General features: G+C 53.2%; 1 protein-coding gene across 3 annotated transcripts; it reads right to left on the reverse strand.

Annotated features, from left to right (window-relative positions):
• Window positions 1–10586: 10586 nt before the first annotated feature.
• Window positions 10587–18012, reverse strand: SNCB (synuclein beta). Of its 3 annotated transcripts, XM_068980915.1 has the most exons (5): window positions 17892–18012; window positions 15120–15161; window positions 14790–14908; window positions 10951–11040; window positions 10587–10619 (listed from the first exon to the last, which is right to left on the reverse strand). In XM_068980915.1, exons 1-5 carry the CDS (start codon window positions 18010–18012, stop codon window positions 10587–10589), a joined length of 405 nt encoding a protein of 134 aa, XP_068837016.1. The 3 variants fall into 3 exon arrangements, with proteins under 3 accessions (XP_068837016.1, XP_068837017.1, XP_068837018.1); XM_068980916.1 differs by lacking the exon at window positions 15120–15161; XM_068980917.1 differs by lacking the exon at window positions 10951–11040.
• Window positions 18013–18476: the final 464 nt, after the last annotated feature.

Here is an 18476-nt window from a genome sequence, read left to right on the forward strand (position 1 = left end):
TAAAGTAACCAGTAACGTTACCTTGTTTTCAGGTTTCATCTAATTTCCATTTCCAATCACTTATAAGCAAGTTCATGTGAATGTATTATATCCCGTTTATCAGATAAGAAAACAGATACTGGTGATAGGTCACTTGTTTGTTAGTAATGAAGCTAACTCCTGAAACTTCAGGCTTCACCTTTACTTTCTATTCCTCTGACTTACCTGGTGAGCCACAAGTCACTGTGATCGTTAAAAGAAAAAAAAAATTAAAAAAAAATCTAGATGGCACACATACAAAAAAACCCCCCAAAACCTATCGGACTGACGTCTTCAGTTAGCATCCCAGGGAAGCAGAAAATGGGGAGTGACCAACCAACTTTCAGCACCACGGACAGCACCAAGGAACCGGCGTCTTTAGCCCTGAAAATTGCTCATTTACCACAAAAGCATTTCGCTTCACAGTTTACGAACTCTATTCTACACTCAACGTTTCATTTTATCTTCCCTGCAGCCCTTCAAGGTATACATCGTTGGCCCCATGATACACATGAAGACAAGCTTTGTGTAGGTTCACAAGACACAAGCAGTAGCAGGAACGTGGCTATAATCTAAAAAGCACTCCCACCCCCCGGGGGGAGGGGGCAGGGCGAGTGTGGATGAGAGCAGGATCAGGGCATGAGTGAGGAGGCCGTAGCAGATGAAAGGTGATGATGCCTGAACCATTGGAATGGAGACTAGGGGCCAGATTTGATAACTATTTAGGGGTAAAGTCAACAGGTCTTGGTCATGTGGTGAATGTGAGTGTGAGAGGATTCTACTGCCTCTCTGAGGGCTTGCCTTGGGGAGCCAAATGGATGCAGAATCAGATGAACCCCGAGGAAAGAAGGGACTTGTGAAACAGCTACACTGAGACATCTGAGTCCAAAACTGAGCTCTGAAGTAGCCAAGGCTGGAGACAGGGCAGGGAGCTGATGATGGAAGTCATGAGAGGTGTGCTGGGACACGAGGGGAGAGTATAGAACAAATAGGGTGAGACAAGGTACCCTAGGCCCACCCCGAGGAACACCAACATTAAGGGGAAAGGAGGCTGCAAAGAATGAGAGAGTAGTATGAGAAAACCCAGAAGAAACCCAGGAGAGTGTGATGTCTCAGAAGCCAAGGGGAGAGAACATTCTAGAAGGAGGTCAGAGTCAACTGCATCAGGAAGACAAAATACAGCCTGAGAGATATCCTCTGGACTTGAAAAAAAGACAATGGAAATTTGACGAAAGCGCAGTCAGTGGAGTGGTGGGGGTGGAAGCCAGACTGGGGAGGCAGGGCAGGAACTGATGAATTAATGGAACCAAGGAAGTGGAGAAGACAAGTAGATGACTCTAAAGTTTGGGTTTAGAGCAAGAAAGGAGATTTGATAGTCTCTCCAGGTCATTGGAGGTATTTAAGTCCTGATTCGATGGGGGGGGGGGGGGGCGGGCAGTAAAGAGGGAAAGGGAGATGCCAAGAAAGGAGATCATAATGGCTGGGTCCAGATGCTCAGTGTGGAAGGATAGGATGGGATCCAGCACCCTGGGGCAGCTCACAGACCCTGAAATGAAGCTTGAGGAAATGTGGTTTATTTGGGAAGTGCAGGGACACCAGCAGGCAAGTGGGAAGGTGACTCAGGCAGAGAAGGCATCCAATGAGAGATGCTTATCAAGCCAGCTACCATGGTGGGTGACTGAGGCTTAATCCTGCAGGAAGTCTTGAGAAATGGGGTAAATGCACATCTAGAATTCCCCTGGTCAAGAGCAAGGGAGCTTGTGTATTTAGATCCCAGTATCTGGCAGACCGAGGGGAAGAGCCAGCCCACGGGCTGTGTGCTAATTCCCAGGCACTTCTAGCCCACAGTGCAGGTAGACAAAGTGGTTTCCACAGCCTGATACAGTTCTTTGACAAAGATGCAGAAAAACATCTACTTCTGCTTTGTTGATTATGCTAGAGCCTTTGACTATGTGGATCACAATAAACTGTGGAAGATTCTTAAAGAGATGGGAATACCAGACCACCTTACCTGCCTCCTGAGAAACCTGTATGCAGGTCAAGAAGCAACTGTTAGAACCAGACATGGAACAATGGACTGGTTCCAAATTGGGAAAGGAGTACATCAAGGCTGTATATTGTCACCCTGCTTATTTAATTTATATGCAGAGTAAATCACGTGAACTGCTGGGCTGGATGAATCACTGGAATCAAGATTGCCAGGAGACATATCAATAATCTCAGATGCCATTCTAATGGCAGAAAGTGAAAAGGAACTAAAGAGCCTCTTGTGGAGGGTGAAAGAGGAGAGTGAAAAAGCTGGTTTAAAACTTAACATTCAGAAAACTACGATCACGGTATCTGGTCCCATCACTTCATGGCAAATAGATGGGGAAACAATGGAAACAGTGGCAGACTTTATTTTCTTGGGTTCCAAAATCACTGCGGAAAGTGACTGCAGCCACAAAATTAAAAGACTCTTGCTTCTTGGAAGGAAAGCTATGACAAACCTAGATAGTGTTTTAAAAAACAGAGACATAATTTGCTGACAAAGGTCCATATAGTCAAAGCTATGATTTTTCCAGTAGTCATGTATGGATGTGAGAGTTGGACCATAAAGAAGGCTGAGTGCCAAAGTATTGATGCTTTTGAATTGTGGTGCTGGGGAAGACTCTTGAGAGGCCCTTGCACTGCAAGGAGATCAAACTAGTCAATCCCAAAGGAAATCAACCCTGAATATTCATTGGAAGGACTGATACAGAAGCTGAAGCTCCAATACTTTGGCCACCTGATGCAAAGAACCAACTCACTGGAAAAGATTCTGATGCTGGGAAAGCATCAGAAGGCAAAAGAAGGGGCCAGCAGAGGATGAGATGGTTAGATAGCATCAGCAATTCAGTGCACATAAATGTGAGCAAACTCTGGGAGACTGAGGGTCAGGGAAGCCTAGCAAGCTGAAGTCCATGGGGTTGCAAAGAGTCAGACACAATTTAGTGACTGAACAATAACCTTGGTGTTGGGAGTCTGACTGGTGGGCACAGAGATAGTAAAATCACCAGAGGAGATGTGGAGAGAACTCCGGCCTTGTCTGCTACATGAGTACAGTCAGGGCCTCTTTCCATCTGTGCCCTTTGCCACTCTTCAACAACTCTTGTTTCATGAGGACTTGCTGATAAATACATGTTTAAAAATGAAAATTTCCAGACAACAGAATAAAACACTTGCTAAGGTAGAGTGGAAGGTCAAAAAGGACTTGGACGTAAGCAGTGTAGATTCAGATCCCGACTTTGCCAGTTACTAGTGTGTGTGGCCTTGACTGAGATCTCTCTAGGCCTCAGCTTCATCATTTGTAATTCTTACTTCTCAGAGCTCTGAGGAGGATGAAGGGAGGAAAAAGTCCTCAAGCACCAAGCATAGTGTAACACTCCTGGTGGCTGCCAGGGTACGGCAAGCCCAGCACTCTGTACCCTTATCTGGCCACGGCACCTCTGTTTTCCTTGGGGACCCACCTCCTCACTCCAGTCCATGTGGTGGAGTGGGATGGGCCCCACTGCCATCTTTAGGGGTGGGCAGTGACCCTGTCCTGGCCAATCAGTTTGTGGTGATTCGTTTCATGGATGGAGGCAGAGCACAGGATCATAGCCAGGGCAACCAGTCTCCCACTTCCCTGGAGCTTTAGGGGTTGCTAAATTGATGATGTGTCTGCCTGGAGCTACTGAGGGTCGTCTTTGTCCCCATGTGGAGAGTCTGCCTGGGCCCAGATTGTGGCTTGTCTTGGGGTTCAGGTTCATCCTATGACAACCAACATGGTCACCCACACCCATGTGAGTATGCGTGTATGTGAATCTTGGGTTGGTCTGCCTCTGGGAAGCCACACACACTCGTGCACACCAGAAGATAAACAAGTGCCTTCAGTTCTTTGGCTGGCGCCCAGGCCGGGGGTGGAATAAACAATCCCAGCGACTTTCTGAAAAGCAAGCGTGTGTGGCAACAGGCGCCATGGAGACAAGCAGACTGTACCGGAGCACGGGCAGCAGCCACCCCCCTGATACCTCTCTTGTGCACAAACACACACACATACACAGCACTTCTCATGTTCAGATCATATTCGTATCCACTCCATCACGCACCGTCCTGCTTCCACACCCAGGCACACCACCCTTGGGATCTGCCCCCATTTCAGTTTTGCTAGAGGCTAAAGGCTTTTGAGAAGGTCTGAGATTTCTAATATAATAGCATCCATGGCTCCTCATCCCTTTCTGGACACTGGTCCTGATGTAGGCCAAATTTTAGCAAATCATAGCCTCTAGGGAAGTGTGTGTGTGTGTGGGGGGGGGGTGGAGGGGAGATGGAAACAGAGAGAGAGATGGAAGAGAGAGGTGAGGGAGGGGGACAGAATCACATGGCAGGCAATACTATATAAACCCAACTTCCTAGAAAGTTCTTCTCTTTGCTTCAGAGATGTACACTCAACAGACAGGCACCTGCTCCTTCAAGAAACACTCACCTAGCCACCCTCCTCCAGGCTTGTATGCACACGACACTGGGTACAAACGTTCACATATGTATCGGTCCTCATACATGCAGGGGGGTTAACCCGGAATCCTACAGGTGATGATGGTGGTGGTGTACAATTTACTGACTGCCTAAGTGTTTTACAGTCATCATCTCATTATATTTCAGCCTTAAGAAAAATCATCTGAAATTGATATTATTGCTATTCCCATCTCATAGCTGAGAGAACAGAAGTTCAGAGAGGTTAGGTAACTTGCCAGGGTCACAAAGTTAGAAAGTGACAAAGTCAGGAGAAGAATCCTGCCCACACTATGAGACTTTCTTCATTTAGTCAGATAGACATGCAACATGCATGTGTGCACAGGTGTGTGTGTGCGCACACACACACACACATACATAAGCAAACCCTGCCTCCTTAGTCAGTGCAGGGAATTGATGCCATGAGGTAATCTTCCTCCTCCTCTCTCTGACCTCCTCATGTGCATCACTCCCAACCCCTCACAGCACTGCCCTGATTTTCAGGAGCGCCCCTGGCTCAGACACCTATGAGCACAGCTTGCTGCCCACAAAGGTCTCCTCCCCCCAGCAGCTGTAGGCCCCGGCCCAGCTGGGGGCGGCCCTGGGATTTGGCTGGGTGACTCAGGCTGAATCATGGCCCAGCTGCTCCTTGGCAGCCCTCTCCCCTACTCTGCCCAGAGAGCCTATTTTGAAGGCAGAGATGGGCCTTGGGTGGAGGACAGGAAGCATGGGCACTTGAGAAGGAGGAATCAGGCACAAGAAGGCCTCTGTGCCCACTTCTACTCCTCAGTGGTCTGCAGGCGCTCAGGCAGCCCCTGCCCATGCCCCTTGTTCTCCCGGAAAGAGGACCCTTTTGCCTGGACATGAGCATGGGTCTCCCTCTCTGATTCCAGGACCCACATTGGCTCCCTTGTCCCACTTTTTGGCTTTAATAACAATGATAACAATATTTACTATTCTAATGGATTACTCACATGTTACAATATTCTACAGTTTTCAAAGCACTTTCTCATCAGTATTGCATTTAATTCTCTTATTAGTTCTAGAGTGGACTAATAGCATCCTTAGGAATGGAAATTAGTATCCTTAGGTTTGAGCTTATGTGAACTCTCTAAGGTCACACAGTGGGTAAAACGACAGAGCTAGGAACCAAACTTTAGGCTTCTTGGTCCAACCTGTGAAAGGTAAGCATTAAGGCTGGAGTTGAGCTGCAGTTGGGCGTGGGGAGGGCACGAGTATATGGGGCATGGCAGGGCCATGGTGGGGCCATGGCTGGGGCATCAGAAGTAGCACAGGGGCATGGCAAAATAGGGGGTATGCGGAGTGTATGGAGGAGGCATGCCTGGTGGCTCGGTGTGTGAGGATCATGACAAAATTATTCTCTTTACCCTTCTGCAGTTAATAGATTATGGAATCATTTATGCTTTAAAATCTTCTTTTCCATGTTTCAAGCCGATATCCTAAGCTTAACAGGTCCATTACCAACTCAATGGACACGAGTCTGGGCAAACTCCGGAAGATAGTGAAGGACAGGGAAGCTTGGCGTGCTGTAGTTCATGGGGTCGCAAAGAGTCAGACACGACTGAGCAACTGAACAATGACAAGCGCAGAGCCATAGAGTTTCTACTAAGAAGACTTGACCTATAGGACCTTTGCTTTCCAAAGCCTTGGTTTGCTCATCTGAAATGATGGGTCCGGGCCTCTGGTGTGGTAGGGTGTTGAGAGGCATGCGTGCAGTTGTGTGCATCATGCCCTTTAGAAGCCACGAAGGACTTCACAAAGGCTGATGTTTTTCACATTTTGTTTTATCTTTTTAAAAACGTCTATGAGTGCTGGACAGAGGGGTGGGTGGGCTTCTGGGAACCTGTGGGCGGTGCTGAGAGGGGGAGTGGGTGACAGCTCTTCCTTCCCCCAGCCTGGTCTCAGCCTGGCCTTCCCCCACCCTCAGCCCAGAGCCGGTTTCTAGGCAACAGGATGGATGCAGGGATGGTTCGGAGGGGAGAGAGCTATAAATAGGGAAGGGAGAAAACAAAAATAAAGTTCCAGAGAAAGCAGTGGAGCTGTATTACTAGAGGTGGGGGCGGGGAGATGGGGAGGGAAATGAGTGAAGGGTGGGGCGCAGGGAAACAGCCGCTGAGCCTTCATCAGAGAAGACGGTAGTCTCAGGTTAGCCAGCTGGCAGTGGTCCGCAGAGTGCTGACACAGGTGAGGAGGGGGTCTTCGTGTGCATAGCTGAGCCAGATGGGGGTGACAAGGAGAAGTCTATTATGGCTGGAGAAATAGGGGAAGCTCAGCGGCAGGAAAGATTTCAACAGGCAGAGTGGCAGGCAGATGTCCAGGTGAAGGAAAGAAGCCGGCAAAGGACTGGAAGGTGTAGATCAGCCAGGGTGGGCCAGACTCCCAGATCTCCAAGGCCTGGCTGAGCTCAGTCTCGCCGACCTCACACCCCATGTCCATGCAAACACAGGTGGGCTCTTCCTGCGCTGCAATGCTCGCCCTCCCCAGGTTTTCCGGGCACCTCCTTTTTATTCAGGTTTCAGCCTCTCAGACACCTGAGCTGCTCCACCCAATTGAATCTTGGTCACTACCCTTACTGTGTCACATTCTATCACATGGCTCTATTTTATGTTCTCCATAAAACCCCAAATTGTCTCGATCCATGTATTCACTGATCCATGGACATGAGTTCTTCTGGGGCAGTGACCCCAGGGCTGTTCCCTGTAGCCCCTTACTTCTAGGACCAGAGCAGGTGAGCACCACACACTGTTGAATGACTAAAGGCACCCAACACGTGGACAACCTCCTTTTTCACGTGTGAACAGAAATATGCCTGTATCTATATGTAAGTGTGATACACAGCTCAACCCCACCACACACACACTCACTTGCCTCCCTGAAACTGCACGAGCACCTGTTATCTCCACTCTGCTGCTTCACATTTTCCTGTTGTTGGTGGGTTTTGTCTCGCCTCAGAGCAAGTCCCTTTTGGAAAACTCCAAAGAAAGAGAGCTTCGGAGTCAGGCTTGGGGCTGAATGTGGCCTTTGCCACTTCCCAGCGATGTGATCTAGGGCGGGTAAGTTTGCCTCTCTGGCCTCCATTTTCTCAACTGTAAATTAGGGCAAATAACAAGGAATCTTTGAGGATGGTTTCAAGTGAAATGAATGGAGGCAAGTGCTGGATGCCTGGGAAATGCTGTGCACTGGGGAAATGGCTCAGTCCCTGTCATGAGGGGGGCACCAAGGAGCTAGCTGTGTGTTCCCACACAAGCACTCACAGTCAGGACTTGGGTCTGACACAGGGCTGGCATCTTCTGCTGACGCTTCTGGGCTTGTGCCTGGAATGCATTTAAAGTGACCCCTGCAGATGAGAACATTAGTCTCTGAGCAGAAAATCGAGCTCAGAAAACCAGGTGCGTGGCTTGGCACCCAGGAAGGAGGAATAAAGCCCTTCACAAGCAGATGGTGAACCTGGTTTTGGCATCTAAAAATGGGGATCAGGTGCTGGTAGCTGGCGAGGGGGTGACAAACTCAAATTCCTCAGAGGCGAAGCAGTTCATGAAAATGAGTGAAGTGGATGGAAGGAACACAACAGGGAGGGAAAGGGACTGTGGCCAACTGGAATCAAATGAGAAATATTTAAACCTTGTGCTAGCAAATTAAACATCTCTACAGGCCAAATTCAACCTGAGGACCACAAGTCTGCAGTCCCTGCGGACTGTGGGTTGCAAATAATGTCTTAATTCGGACAAAGATGATCTGGACATCCTAGTACTCGCATGTTGAGTTAGAGAATTAGAGACCCCCCACGGCCCCACCCCACCCCCATTCGTTCTCCCTACACACACACACACCCACACACACACCCACCCACCCACCCACCCACCCACCCACACACACACACACACACACACACACGTCTGCCAGCGGCCTCCTACTTCCGGAAGTAAAGGCTCCGTCACTGCAGGCCAAAGTGACTCAAGTGACCCTGGTGTCCCCCAGAGTTCAGGGCCTTCTGCACCCTACCGCCCCCAACAACTCAGGGAAGGAGGGGGCGCTAAACACTTGGGGGTTGAATAAATAGAGCAAGCTTTTTCTAGCCCTTAGGTTTGCAAGGGCGAAGCAAGGTTTGAGTCGGAAAGGAGGTCGGACTTGGCAGAGAAAGGACGGCGTCTTGATCAGGCGAGGTTTAGGGGCTACCGTGGCAAGGAGGTGCTGGGCTTCCGCATGGGTAGGGGTGGTGGCCTGGGTCTGAGCCAGGTTAAGCTACTGCTGCGGCGAAAGAGAGCAAGGGCGCCGCATCGGCGGGGGCGGGGCCTAGCCCTGGCTGGGGCGGGGCCTCGACGCGGGCGCGTTGTGTTCTATGCCAATCAGAGCGGTGCTTTCGCCCTGGTTGGGGCGGGGCCTCTGTGCAGCACCGCGGTTTCTCCGCCCGCTACTTCCCAGTGCTGAGGCGGTGTTGGGGGCCCTCTAGTGCAGATACCCGGAGAAAGAAATGGCAACCCACTCCAGTATTCTTGCCTGGAGAATCCCAGGGACAGAGGAGCCTGGTGGGTAGCCGTCTATGGGGTCGCACAGTCGGACACGACTGAAGCAACTTAGCAGCAGCAGCAGCAGCAGTGCAGATACCGTTCAGCGCAAGGTTCCGGGCCGGCTTCCCAGATTTCTGCAGACCCTAGCTCACCTCAGCCGAGGTCGCAAACATTCCGAGGCTTTTCTGGGAAGGGTGGAGCACTCGTTGCCCGAACTCTGCCTTTTTTGGGGGGACAACTGTCCATTTCCTCTCCTCCGGGATGAGTTTTTCTGCAGCGGGCCGGTGTGCGCAGGGGTATGTGCATGTCAGTGTTCTTGGCGAGGGATGGGGGGAGTTTAGGGTCAGCAGCTTCTTCCAGTGATCACGCTGCTGTTTTCCCAGAGCTTCGCGGTGCGCGTGCAACTCAGTGCGCGCCCGGTTCTGCACTTGTCGGCCAGCGAGCTGCGCGCGTGAGCGCAGGTGCGTGCCTATCCCGTGCGTACACTCTGGTTGGCGCGCAAGGACCAGCATAAGTGCACACAAGTCCGCGCGCGCGTAGCCGTCGATGCTCCTGCACCGCCTGTGCCTTGAGGTGTGAGCCTGTGGGCCCTGCACCTCGGCTGCACTGGGTTTCCTTCCGCCCAGCACGCCCAGTAGGTGCTTTATGGTCCAGTAGGTGGCGCCCGAGGCCGCCTCCCTGCCAGCAGCATGTCCCAGCCTGCGAGCGAGGCGTGGGGTGTGCCGCGTCTGTCCAGATCGTCCATGGGGGAGGGTAGGAGCTGAGGCCCGAGGTGGTCAGTCTTACACCTGGGCTGGGTGTGCCGAGCCCCAAAGAGTGGAGTGAGGCAGGCTGTAACCTGGAAGTCTGTCGGCCGCCCCCATCCAGCGCCCAGCCCAGACCTGCCCTGCCCTGCCCGTGCGGCGCCTGCTACAGACAGATTGGCTTTATTCATGGACACGCGGGGAGGGGGGCGGCCGGACCCGCCCTCCCGGAACACGCTCACACGAGGGTGGGGGACTCTCCATGCTACAATCACGACACATGACGCCCGCGCTCGGACCGGGTCGGCTGGGGGAGGGGTCATGGCACAGCCTGGCTCCTGGTTTTGGTTTAAAAGAAAAAAAAAAGGTTCTTGGGGTCGATGTGGGAGTGCGCTGGAGGGCTTTGGCGGGGGTGCCCGGAGGCCCTTCAGAGAGCCTCTATCGGGGGGTGGAGGGGAGCCGTTGCTTTCCTGTTCGTTTAAAAACACATAGAACATGCTACAACCGCGCAGACACCAGACGGGATGGGGCGCGGAAGGGGCAACATACGTGCTGCGAAACTCCCAGCCTTGGCCGCAGCCCCAGCCCTGTCCACGCCCCAGGGTTGGACGCGGGCGGGAAGGATAGACAGACAGACTCAAACACGGGCTCCGAGGGGGCACCTCGGAGCGAAGGAAGATCTCGTGTTTTGAGGAGAAGGGGTAGAAGGACAGCCCTGGCTCTGGGGGGCGGGGCCGGGGGCCGGGAAGGGATTGTGCTGCTGGTGGGGGGCCGTCCTGGGCCCTTACGCCTCTGGCTCATACTCCTGATACTCCTCCTGCATTAGAGGGATGGGGGTAGAGTGGAGAAGAGCAAAAGAGGAAGGGGTTGGAGACCAAGTGGCCCGGCCGCGCCCCGAGTCCCTTCGCCCACCAGGAGGAATAGTGAACGCCCCTCCCTCTAGGCAGGGGAGAGACCTAGAATCTGGGGACGGCTGGGATGTTCCTGGGAAGGGGTGCCTGAGACCCAGCGACAGGCTCCAACTGTCCTCCCTCCCTGCTGCCGTCTCTGGGGTCTGGGGTCTGGGAGCTTGAAAACTCACTGGCCCGAACTTATCCTGCCAGGAACCTCCCACCCCAGCTGGGGATGCCCAAAGCCCCACCCCTCACCTGCGGCTGTTCCTCATAACTCTCTCCTTCAGGCTCCATCAGTGGCTCGATCAGCGGCTCCTCAGCAGCTTCCTGGGCCACTTCCTCTGGCTGCAGGAAGAGAAGAGACAAGGCCTTTGAGGCCAGCTGGGCATGCCCCCCAGATTCCTACCCTGGGAAGATTTTGGCTGATCGGGGGAAGGCTGGGCTTTGTTGGCAGTGCAACCAGAATTTTTAATTGTGTATTTAGAGTGCCTTGGAAATGGGATGGAGCAGTGAAATCCCTCCAATCACGGCTTGAAGCTGGGGGTGTCCAGGGGTTGTGGGTACCCATACCCCTCTCCCTGCAGCTGACAGCCTCCTGTGCTTCCCTTGATGGGACTGGATGGGATGGGGAGATAGCACACATAATCATCCATTTGTCCCTCTTGGTGTCAGCTCTATAGGTGGGGGCTGCTTATGAGGACCCCAAGATAACCCTGGAGGCTCCTCAGGGCTGGAGGGAGATGGAGGCTCAGGGACAGAGCTGAGCAGGGGCTCTGAGCCATTCCCCTGCCACTTTCCACCCATCCCTCCCCCAGGGCCCTGTGTGGCCTGGTTTCTTCAGCTGTTGCTATTTTAAGATAAGCTGGAAGCAACAGCTCATGGTGTTGCTTGGATGTGTGAGCTAAGACTCTCCCCTCCCCATAGCATCTGCTGCCCAGACCTGTGCAGGCCAGCATATATGCAAATAGGGGGCTGCCAGACACATGGCCAGTCCCCTGTGAGTGAGCACATATATGTGCACGAACACGAGACTGAGCTGATTGCACACGTGGGCACACACAGTAACCTGAGGTTCATGCTCTGTAGGCAAGAGGCCCCACCCCGTCCCCCAGTTGCACATGTAACCACTGTCCCTCCCTACTGGGCAGAGGTAAGAATCTTGGGACCCATGAGGGCTGGCACCTCGGCACTCTAGTTGCTCCAGCTCCATCCAGGCAGCTTCAGCTCCTTCACATTACCTGTCTAGGTGGGCCCTGTGACAACATGAGTTTATACTCCCGGCGTAGCTCACTTCCCCTAGTTACAGGGAGTCCACCACAGCCCAGGAGGCGGGGAAATGTTAGTTTGCCCAAAGTCACCCAGCTATGACCAGAACCCAGGGAAGAAACAGAATGTGAAGAATCCCAGCTCTGCGCATTGCTTGGAAACAAATGTCCAACAGCAGGAGAATGGATATGTGCATTACGGTCCTATCACACAGCGGGCACTGCACGTCTAGGATGGGGACTCCCAGTGCACACCGAGGCGTGGTTGACTCCCCTTCTTGGCGATGAGTGAAAGAACCCGGGTACTAAAGAACATGTGCTTTAGGATAACGTTTACGTGAAGTTGACAGACACTCAGATAATCTGTGGTGATAGAAGCAATTAACTGTGGAGGGGGACAGGATAAAGGTGAGGAGAATCAGGTGCCTGGGATAAACAAGACCCTGGAATAAGCGCCCCCTTAAATTTTGTGCCCCAGGCACTTCACTTCCCTCACCCTATTCTTAGCCCTGGGAGTAGGGGTGGCAGGGAGTGTAAGGGGGGCTTCTAACGAGCTATGTCTTGTGTTTTATGTCTTGATTTGGGTGCTTGATTACCTGGGGAGAGCTGAGTTTGTGAAAATTCCATGGATCTGTGTGTTTTCTGCATAATATACTTCAGTAAGAAGTTCACTTAAAAACCACCCCAGCCTTGCTATTCACTACCTCTTTGGCATCAGGTCTGTTGCTTCACCTCTAATCTCAGCTGCCTCGGATGGGAAGTGGGATGGTGTCTTTGCTTTGTATGCGTGTGGGGAGGCTTCCACAATACTATGTGTGGGTAGACTGAGAGGTAGAGACAGAAACTCACACTCTTAGCTTCCATGAGTTCTCCATGGGGCCAGTGGCCCCAAACACCTGGCTTTGGCTTGTAAGTCTATGATCTTGAGTTCTTTTGAGGCAGGAGGTTTGAAATGTCAACAAGTGCAGGTAAGAGGAAGGCAGCCTGAGAAAAATGGTTGTGTGCAAAGGCCCCCTCACCAAGCCTCAAGCTGACGGCTCTGCTTTCTCTGCGGCCTGGTCCCATGTTGGCATCAAGGGACTACAGTGACATGAACCTGAGCTTAGCATCTCCCAACTACCTTCTCAGGGGGGCAGGCAGGATTTGGGATCTTGAGTAAGTCACTTCACCTCTCTGAGCCTCAGTTCTTTTACCTATAAGATGTGCTAATTGTGATGCCTTTTTTATAGGGACGTTGTGAAGATTCATTGAATGACTCCATGTACAATATTTAGAACAGCACCTGCCCACACAAGAGATCAATGAATGGGAGTGATCACTGGAAACAAGGCTAAGAAATGGGAATTCACACAGCTGGTAAAATGCAGAGACAGGACTTGAACCAGAACTTCTGAGCGGAGAGAAGGGACCAACTGAGCAGAATGTCTAGAGCAGAGGGTGCTGTGTGGTCTCCTCCCCCAGCCAGTGGATGGATCCGCTCGTGCCGAGATCACACGGAAGGAGGCCCCACCCCCATGGAGGCAGATCCTGCATTTGTACGTGGAAAACATGGAGCACTGCACAGGAGGTGTCTGTGCAGATGGTGTATAGATCCACAGAGTTCAACGTCCTAGCACACCTGTGACACAAGCCCCTAGGGGCACACACAGGCTGATCCTGTGATTGTGGGGCCATCATCTCTTACTGAGCATTCACTGTATGCCATCCAGGCTCTTTACATCAGTGGTTCTCAAGATGTGATCCCTGGACCTGCAGCATCAACATCGCCCAGATACCTTTTAGAAGTGTACATTCTAGCCCTACCTCAGACCTACTGAATCAGAAATTCTAGGAATAGGACCAACAGTCTGTATGTTAACCTGGCCTCCTGGTGATCTGATGCACATTTAGGTTTTTGAACACCTCTAAGCTACATTATTTCTAATCTACACAAAAGTCCTCTTGTATTCATCTCCTGTCTTAGAGGCAAAGAATCAGGCTCAGAGACATGACGGGATGTGCCCAGGGCCAGGCAGTCAAGAAGTAATGGAGCTGAGATTCAGATCCAGCTCTGTGGGGCTCCAGAGCTCACAGCCCTTACCCTGCAGCATGTCCCAAGGAAGGTACCTGACTTTGTGCACACATGGGTTGCTGCCACCACTTGCCTGGGGTAACATTGCACAAATCTGTGAGACACAGTTCACCCCTCCCCATGGCCCACTTCTGCTCACGCCTGCCTCAGGGCCTTTGCACGTGCTGTTCCTCCTGCCTGAAATAGACTTCCCACACGGTGTGCCTCATCACTTGGGTGTCAGTTCTAATGTCACCTTCTCAGAGAAGCCCTCCCAATTAAAGTTGCCCCTCACCCCTTGACTCTCCATCCCATCACTCTTGTTTTCTTCATAGCACATATCCCTGTCTGAACTCATCTTGTGTACAGGTTAGCTGTTTACTGTATCTTCTCCCACTGCAGAGTCAGCTCCGTGAATGTAGGAACCCATTCACCGTGGTAACCCCTAGAACAATCCCTCCCTGGCATGAATACTTGTTGACTGAAAAGATATGAGGGAACAATCAGTGACTTATGCAGATGAGGCCAAAAGCAGGCCAGACCACACTCACGAGCAGGATACATGCATCCAATCCAAATCTGGGTCACAGTCACGGGGAGCGCCATGCCTGCACACAGCCACATGCAGACTCCTGCCGAGCTGTGTCTATCTGGGCCCTGCAGAATGTTAGGCAAGGTGGCTTGTGCCCCAGGCCGGCTGGGGGAGCAGGGAGCCTGGTGGCAGATTTGTGGGTGTACCTGGTGTGTGTGTGTGTGTGTGTGTTGGAAGGATAGCTCACCTTCAGATCAGTGGGGAACTCCTCCTTCTTCACCAGACCTGTGGCTGCTGCAATGTTCCCAGCCCCAGAGAACACGGCTCCTCCCAGGTGTGATGCCTGCTCCTTGGTTTTCTCAGCCACTGCGTCAGGGAGAGGGTTGGGGGCAAAGGTCAAGCAGACATAGATGCCCTCCTCCTCCGTAGTGTCCCAGGGCCTGACTTCCCACAGAGCACTACACCCTGCAGAAAGCTGTGGGGGTGCCCTCTCCCGCCACCCTCTGCCCCCACTCTCTGGATGTCAGCAGACCCTGGGCCAGGGTGAGGGAAAAAGTGGGCAGGGCTGGGCTAGTACCTGAGGCCACTCCTTGCACCACCCCTTCTCGGGTTTTGCTTCCTGTAGGGACAAGACGGAGCACATTTAAGGGCCGAGGGAACAGATGCCAGCAAGCACAGTGGTTACAGAGTGGGCAGAGGGACCCAGGCAGCATGGGCATCCTGGTCCTTCCCTGCCTTCTTGGGCCTCCAAATCTCACAAGTGCCCCCTTCCATGCCTGCGTCATCTGGATGTCCAGTTCTCCCCATTGTCTGTCCCCGCCCCACCGCCCCCCACCCCGGCCTCCCACGCCCTGACCCACCCACCCTCCCCTGGATGTTGCCCATGATCCAGCACTGGGAAAGCACTCTGCCTGCCGGTTCATTTAATCCTCTGCCCTGGATGGGAGCAGGTGGGGGTGGGGATGGACCTGGGGGTGGGGCGAAAAGATTCTGTCTTTGGAAAGATGCCCCTGGTGCACAACTGCCCACATCCTGCCCCGGTACACTCACATCCCCACACCCCCTGCTCCATTTCTTAAGACTCTCTTTTAAATAGGGTACAAATCTCTCCTTCTGGCCAAAGTAGCAGGTGTCTTAGATGAAGGATGGGTCTAAGGGTGACGTGAAGATGGTGACTGACAGCTACGGCATTGGCTGGGTCTTCCCAGGAGGGTAGCAACTGGGAAAGGCAAGAGAGCCTGTCCTGAGGTGGGGGTGGGAACCCTCGGGAGAGTGGGATGTCTCCAATCCTGAGGATCTGGCAACCCAGACAACAGCTGATAGAGCCAGAAATGGGAGTGTGGGCCAGCTGAGGCTGGCAGGAGGAGGATGCAAGCAGACAGGCTTCTCAGGGCTAAGGCCAGCCACATCCAGAGACCGGTGGCTGGGGGCGGAGTTGTGCAAGCACTTCCATTTATTCCTCGCATGAACACTTGTTGGCACCATCTCTGATTCAAGTCCCAGGCTGATGGCTCACTGTCAGATGAGGGACAGAGAAGAGGAAAGTTGGTGCCTTCGACCTCAAAGTAGTGGGGAGAGGAAGTTTGGGCCTCTGGGGGGTGCAGGATGTGGGGGGTGTTTCCCGGGTCTTGACAAATGGGGAGCAGTGGATACACAGAAAGGGGACTGAGGAGGGACGGGGAACCTAGAGAGGTGTGATTTCAGGGTCTGCATGAAGCACGTTGATGTGGTCTGTGTGCTCAGAGTGATGGAGACTGAGATGGAACCACAAGGCAGGTTGAATGCTAGGCTACGAGGAGCTGAGTCTTTGATGAGTAGGAGCAGGGGACCATCAGGAGTTCCTGCTCAGGGAGAGGAGCAGGAGGTGACAACCTGGGGGAAAAGGAGGTGGTTGTTGAGTCTGTTAGCAGGGAGACAGCATCAGGGATGTCAGGGGTCCACAGGAGTGAAAGGGCTGAGGGAAGAGGGAGGCCAGAAGGTGTGGGCTGAAGCCTTCTCCCGGTCTCCATCACCTCTGCCCTAGCTCTAACCAGCCTCATCTCGTGGCTATGTTACCTCCCAGCGGGCCTCCCTGTAATTTGTTCTGTCCCCAGAGTCCTAGGGGACTCTCTATACTGAAGCCAGATCATGTCGGTCCCTGGCTCACAGTCTGGCATGGCAGTCAGACTAATGCTTTGCCTGCAAGGGCCCCTCATGAACTGGCTGTTGCTGATCTCATTTCTTACCCTTGCTTTCTGCCCTCTGCTCTCAAACCCAGTATCTTTCGCCCCATCCCAGGGCCCTTGGCACCTGCCTTTTCTGCACCTCCCTCCCCAACCACCCTCATTTTCTCGGCTCAGCTCAAATGCTACCCTCTTTGATTACCAAAGTGGCTCCCCACCCCAGCCACTGGGTGTCAAAGCCCGAGACTGGAATACTTGACCTCACCATCAGCAGAGCCGGCACCTACCAGCACAGAGTAGGTGATCAATAAGTATTTTTCAAATTACCACCATTCCAAATCTGCCACAGCCCTGGGCAGGTTAACCAACCCTCTGCAGCCTGCATAGAAAATTCTATCACACAAAAGTAAGCCCTGAATCAGGAGACTGCATGCAGAGTTTCTTGCCTCCCTTTATGCAAATGACCCTGAAGGCTCCCTCTCCCCCCCCCCCCCCCCCCCCCACTTAGGGTGAGATATTTTAACCACTTGGCCTTTCTCCTGATGACGGCTGGCAGTTGCAAGGACAGTGGACCCCTAGGAGAGATGCCAATGGTGGAACCACTGGGAGGAGAGATTCAGAGGTGGCGAGCTGTGCTGGGAGGGAGCCCCAACAATACAGGAAGGAGAGTGGTAAGGGGAGGGGGGCATTTTGGAATCCATAAAGCTTGGCTCAAACTTCAGCTTCAGGTCTTATCAGCTGTGACCTTGAGTAAGATTATTAAAGCTCTGGGAAGCAGGGGTTTCCCTGGTCTGTGGATGGGCAGGGAGCGTTGAATGAGGTAATAGATACTGCAGAAGTATTTCACACTTTTCTTGGCAGACAATAAGAGTTCAACACCAGGCAACTATTACTGGGAAGAAGCAGAAGAAGGCTGTCTCCTTTGATCCCTGCCTTGCTTCTCTGGACTTTCAGCTGAACTCCACCCTCATCAGCCCTTCCTCCATTCCCCGCGACAGTTCGTGTCATCACTGACCCAGGTTTCCATCGGCTGGCTATGTCCTCAGTGACCCCTGCTAACCCGGCCCCATCTGCTGACTCATATTCTCTGGCCCAGACCCCCCACTTCCTCGCTCTAAGGACCTCGGCTCTGTCCCCTCTGAGGACCCCCAAACCTCGCAGCCCCGGAAGCCCCGCCCCTCGCCCACCGACGTAGAGGACACCCTCCTTGGTCTTCTCCGCGGCCTCGGTGACTCCCTGCTTGGTTTTCTCCGCGGCAGCCACGACGCCTTCCTTGGCCATGGACAGGCCCTTCATGAACACGTCCATCCTGGCGGCCTGGGGAGGACGAACACACGGGCACCGGTGCACTCGCCGGAATCCTCATCCCAGCCCTTGTGAAGAGACCGCAGGTGTCCCATCCCCTCCCCCTGAGACCGAAGGCGCCCTTCTGGCCCGGAACCTCCTCCCACCTTACTCCCTTCCCCAGTGCCAGGCCACAGGGCCGCAGCGAGTCCTAGCGTCCTTGAAGCCCGTGGACGCAGGAGGGGCCCCCCGCCTCGGTTATCCGGGGCCCTGCAACCTGCCGCCCCGCGGAATCAGAGCTGGGCACGGCGCGAAGCCCGGGGGCCTGCCTGTGCACACGCGACAGACACACGGCCACGCAAACAAACATACTCCTTGGACACGCTCACGTGCACACACAGGACCCTCAGACATTCGAACGCGCACGGACACGCGGACACACCACGGGGCACACGGGCGCGGGCGCACGGCCACACGGCCATCCAGGC

This window comes from Capricornis sumatraensis, chromosome 9, assembly GCF_032405125.1.
Source record: "Capricornis sumatraensis isolate serow.1 chromosome 9, serow.2, whole genome shotgun sequence".
Taxonomy (NCBI): domain Eukaryota; kingdom Metazoa; phylum Chordata; class Mammalia; order Artiodactyla; family Bovidae; genus Capricornis; species Capricornis sumatraensis.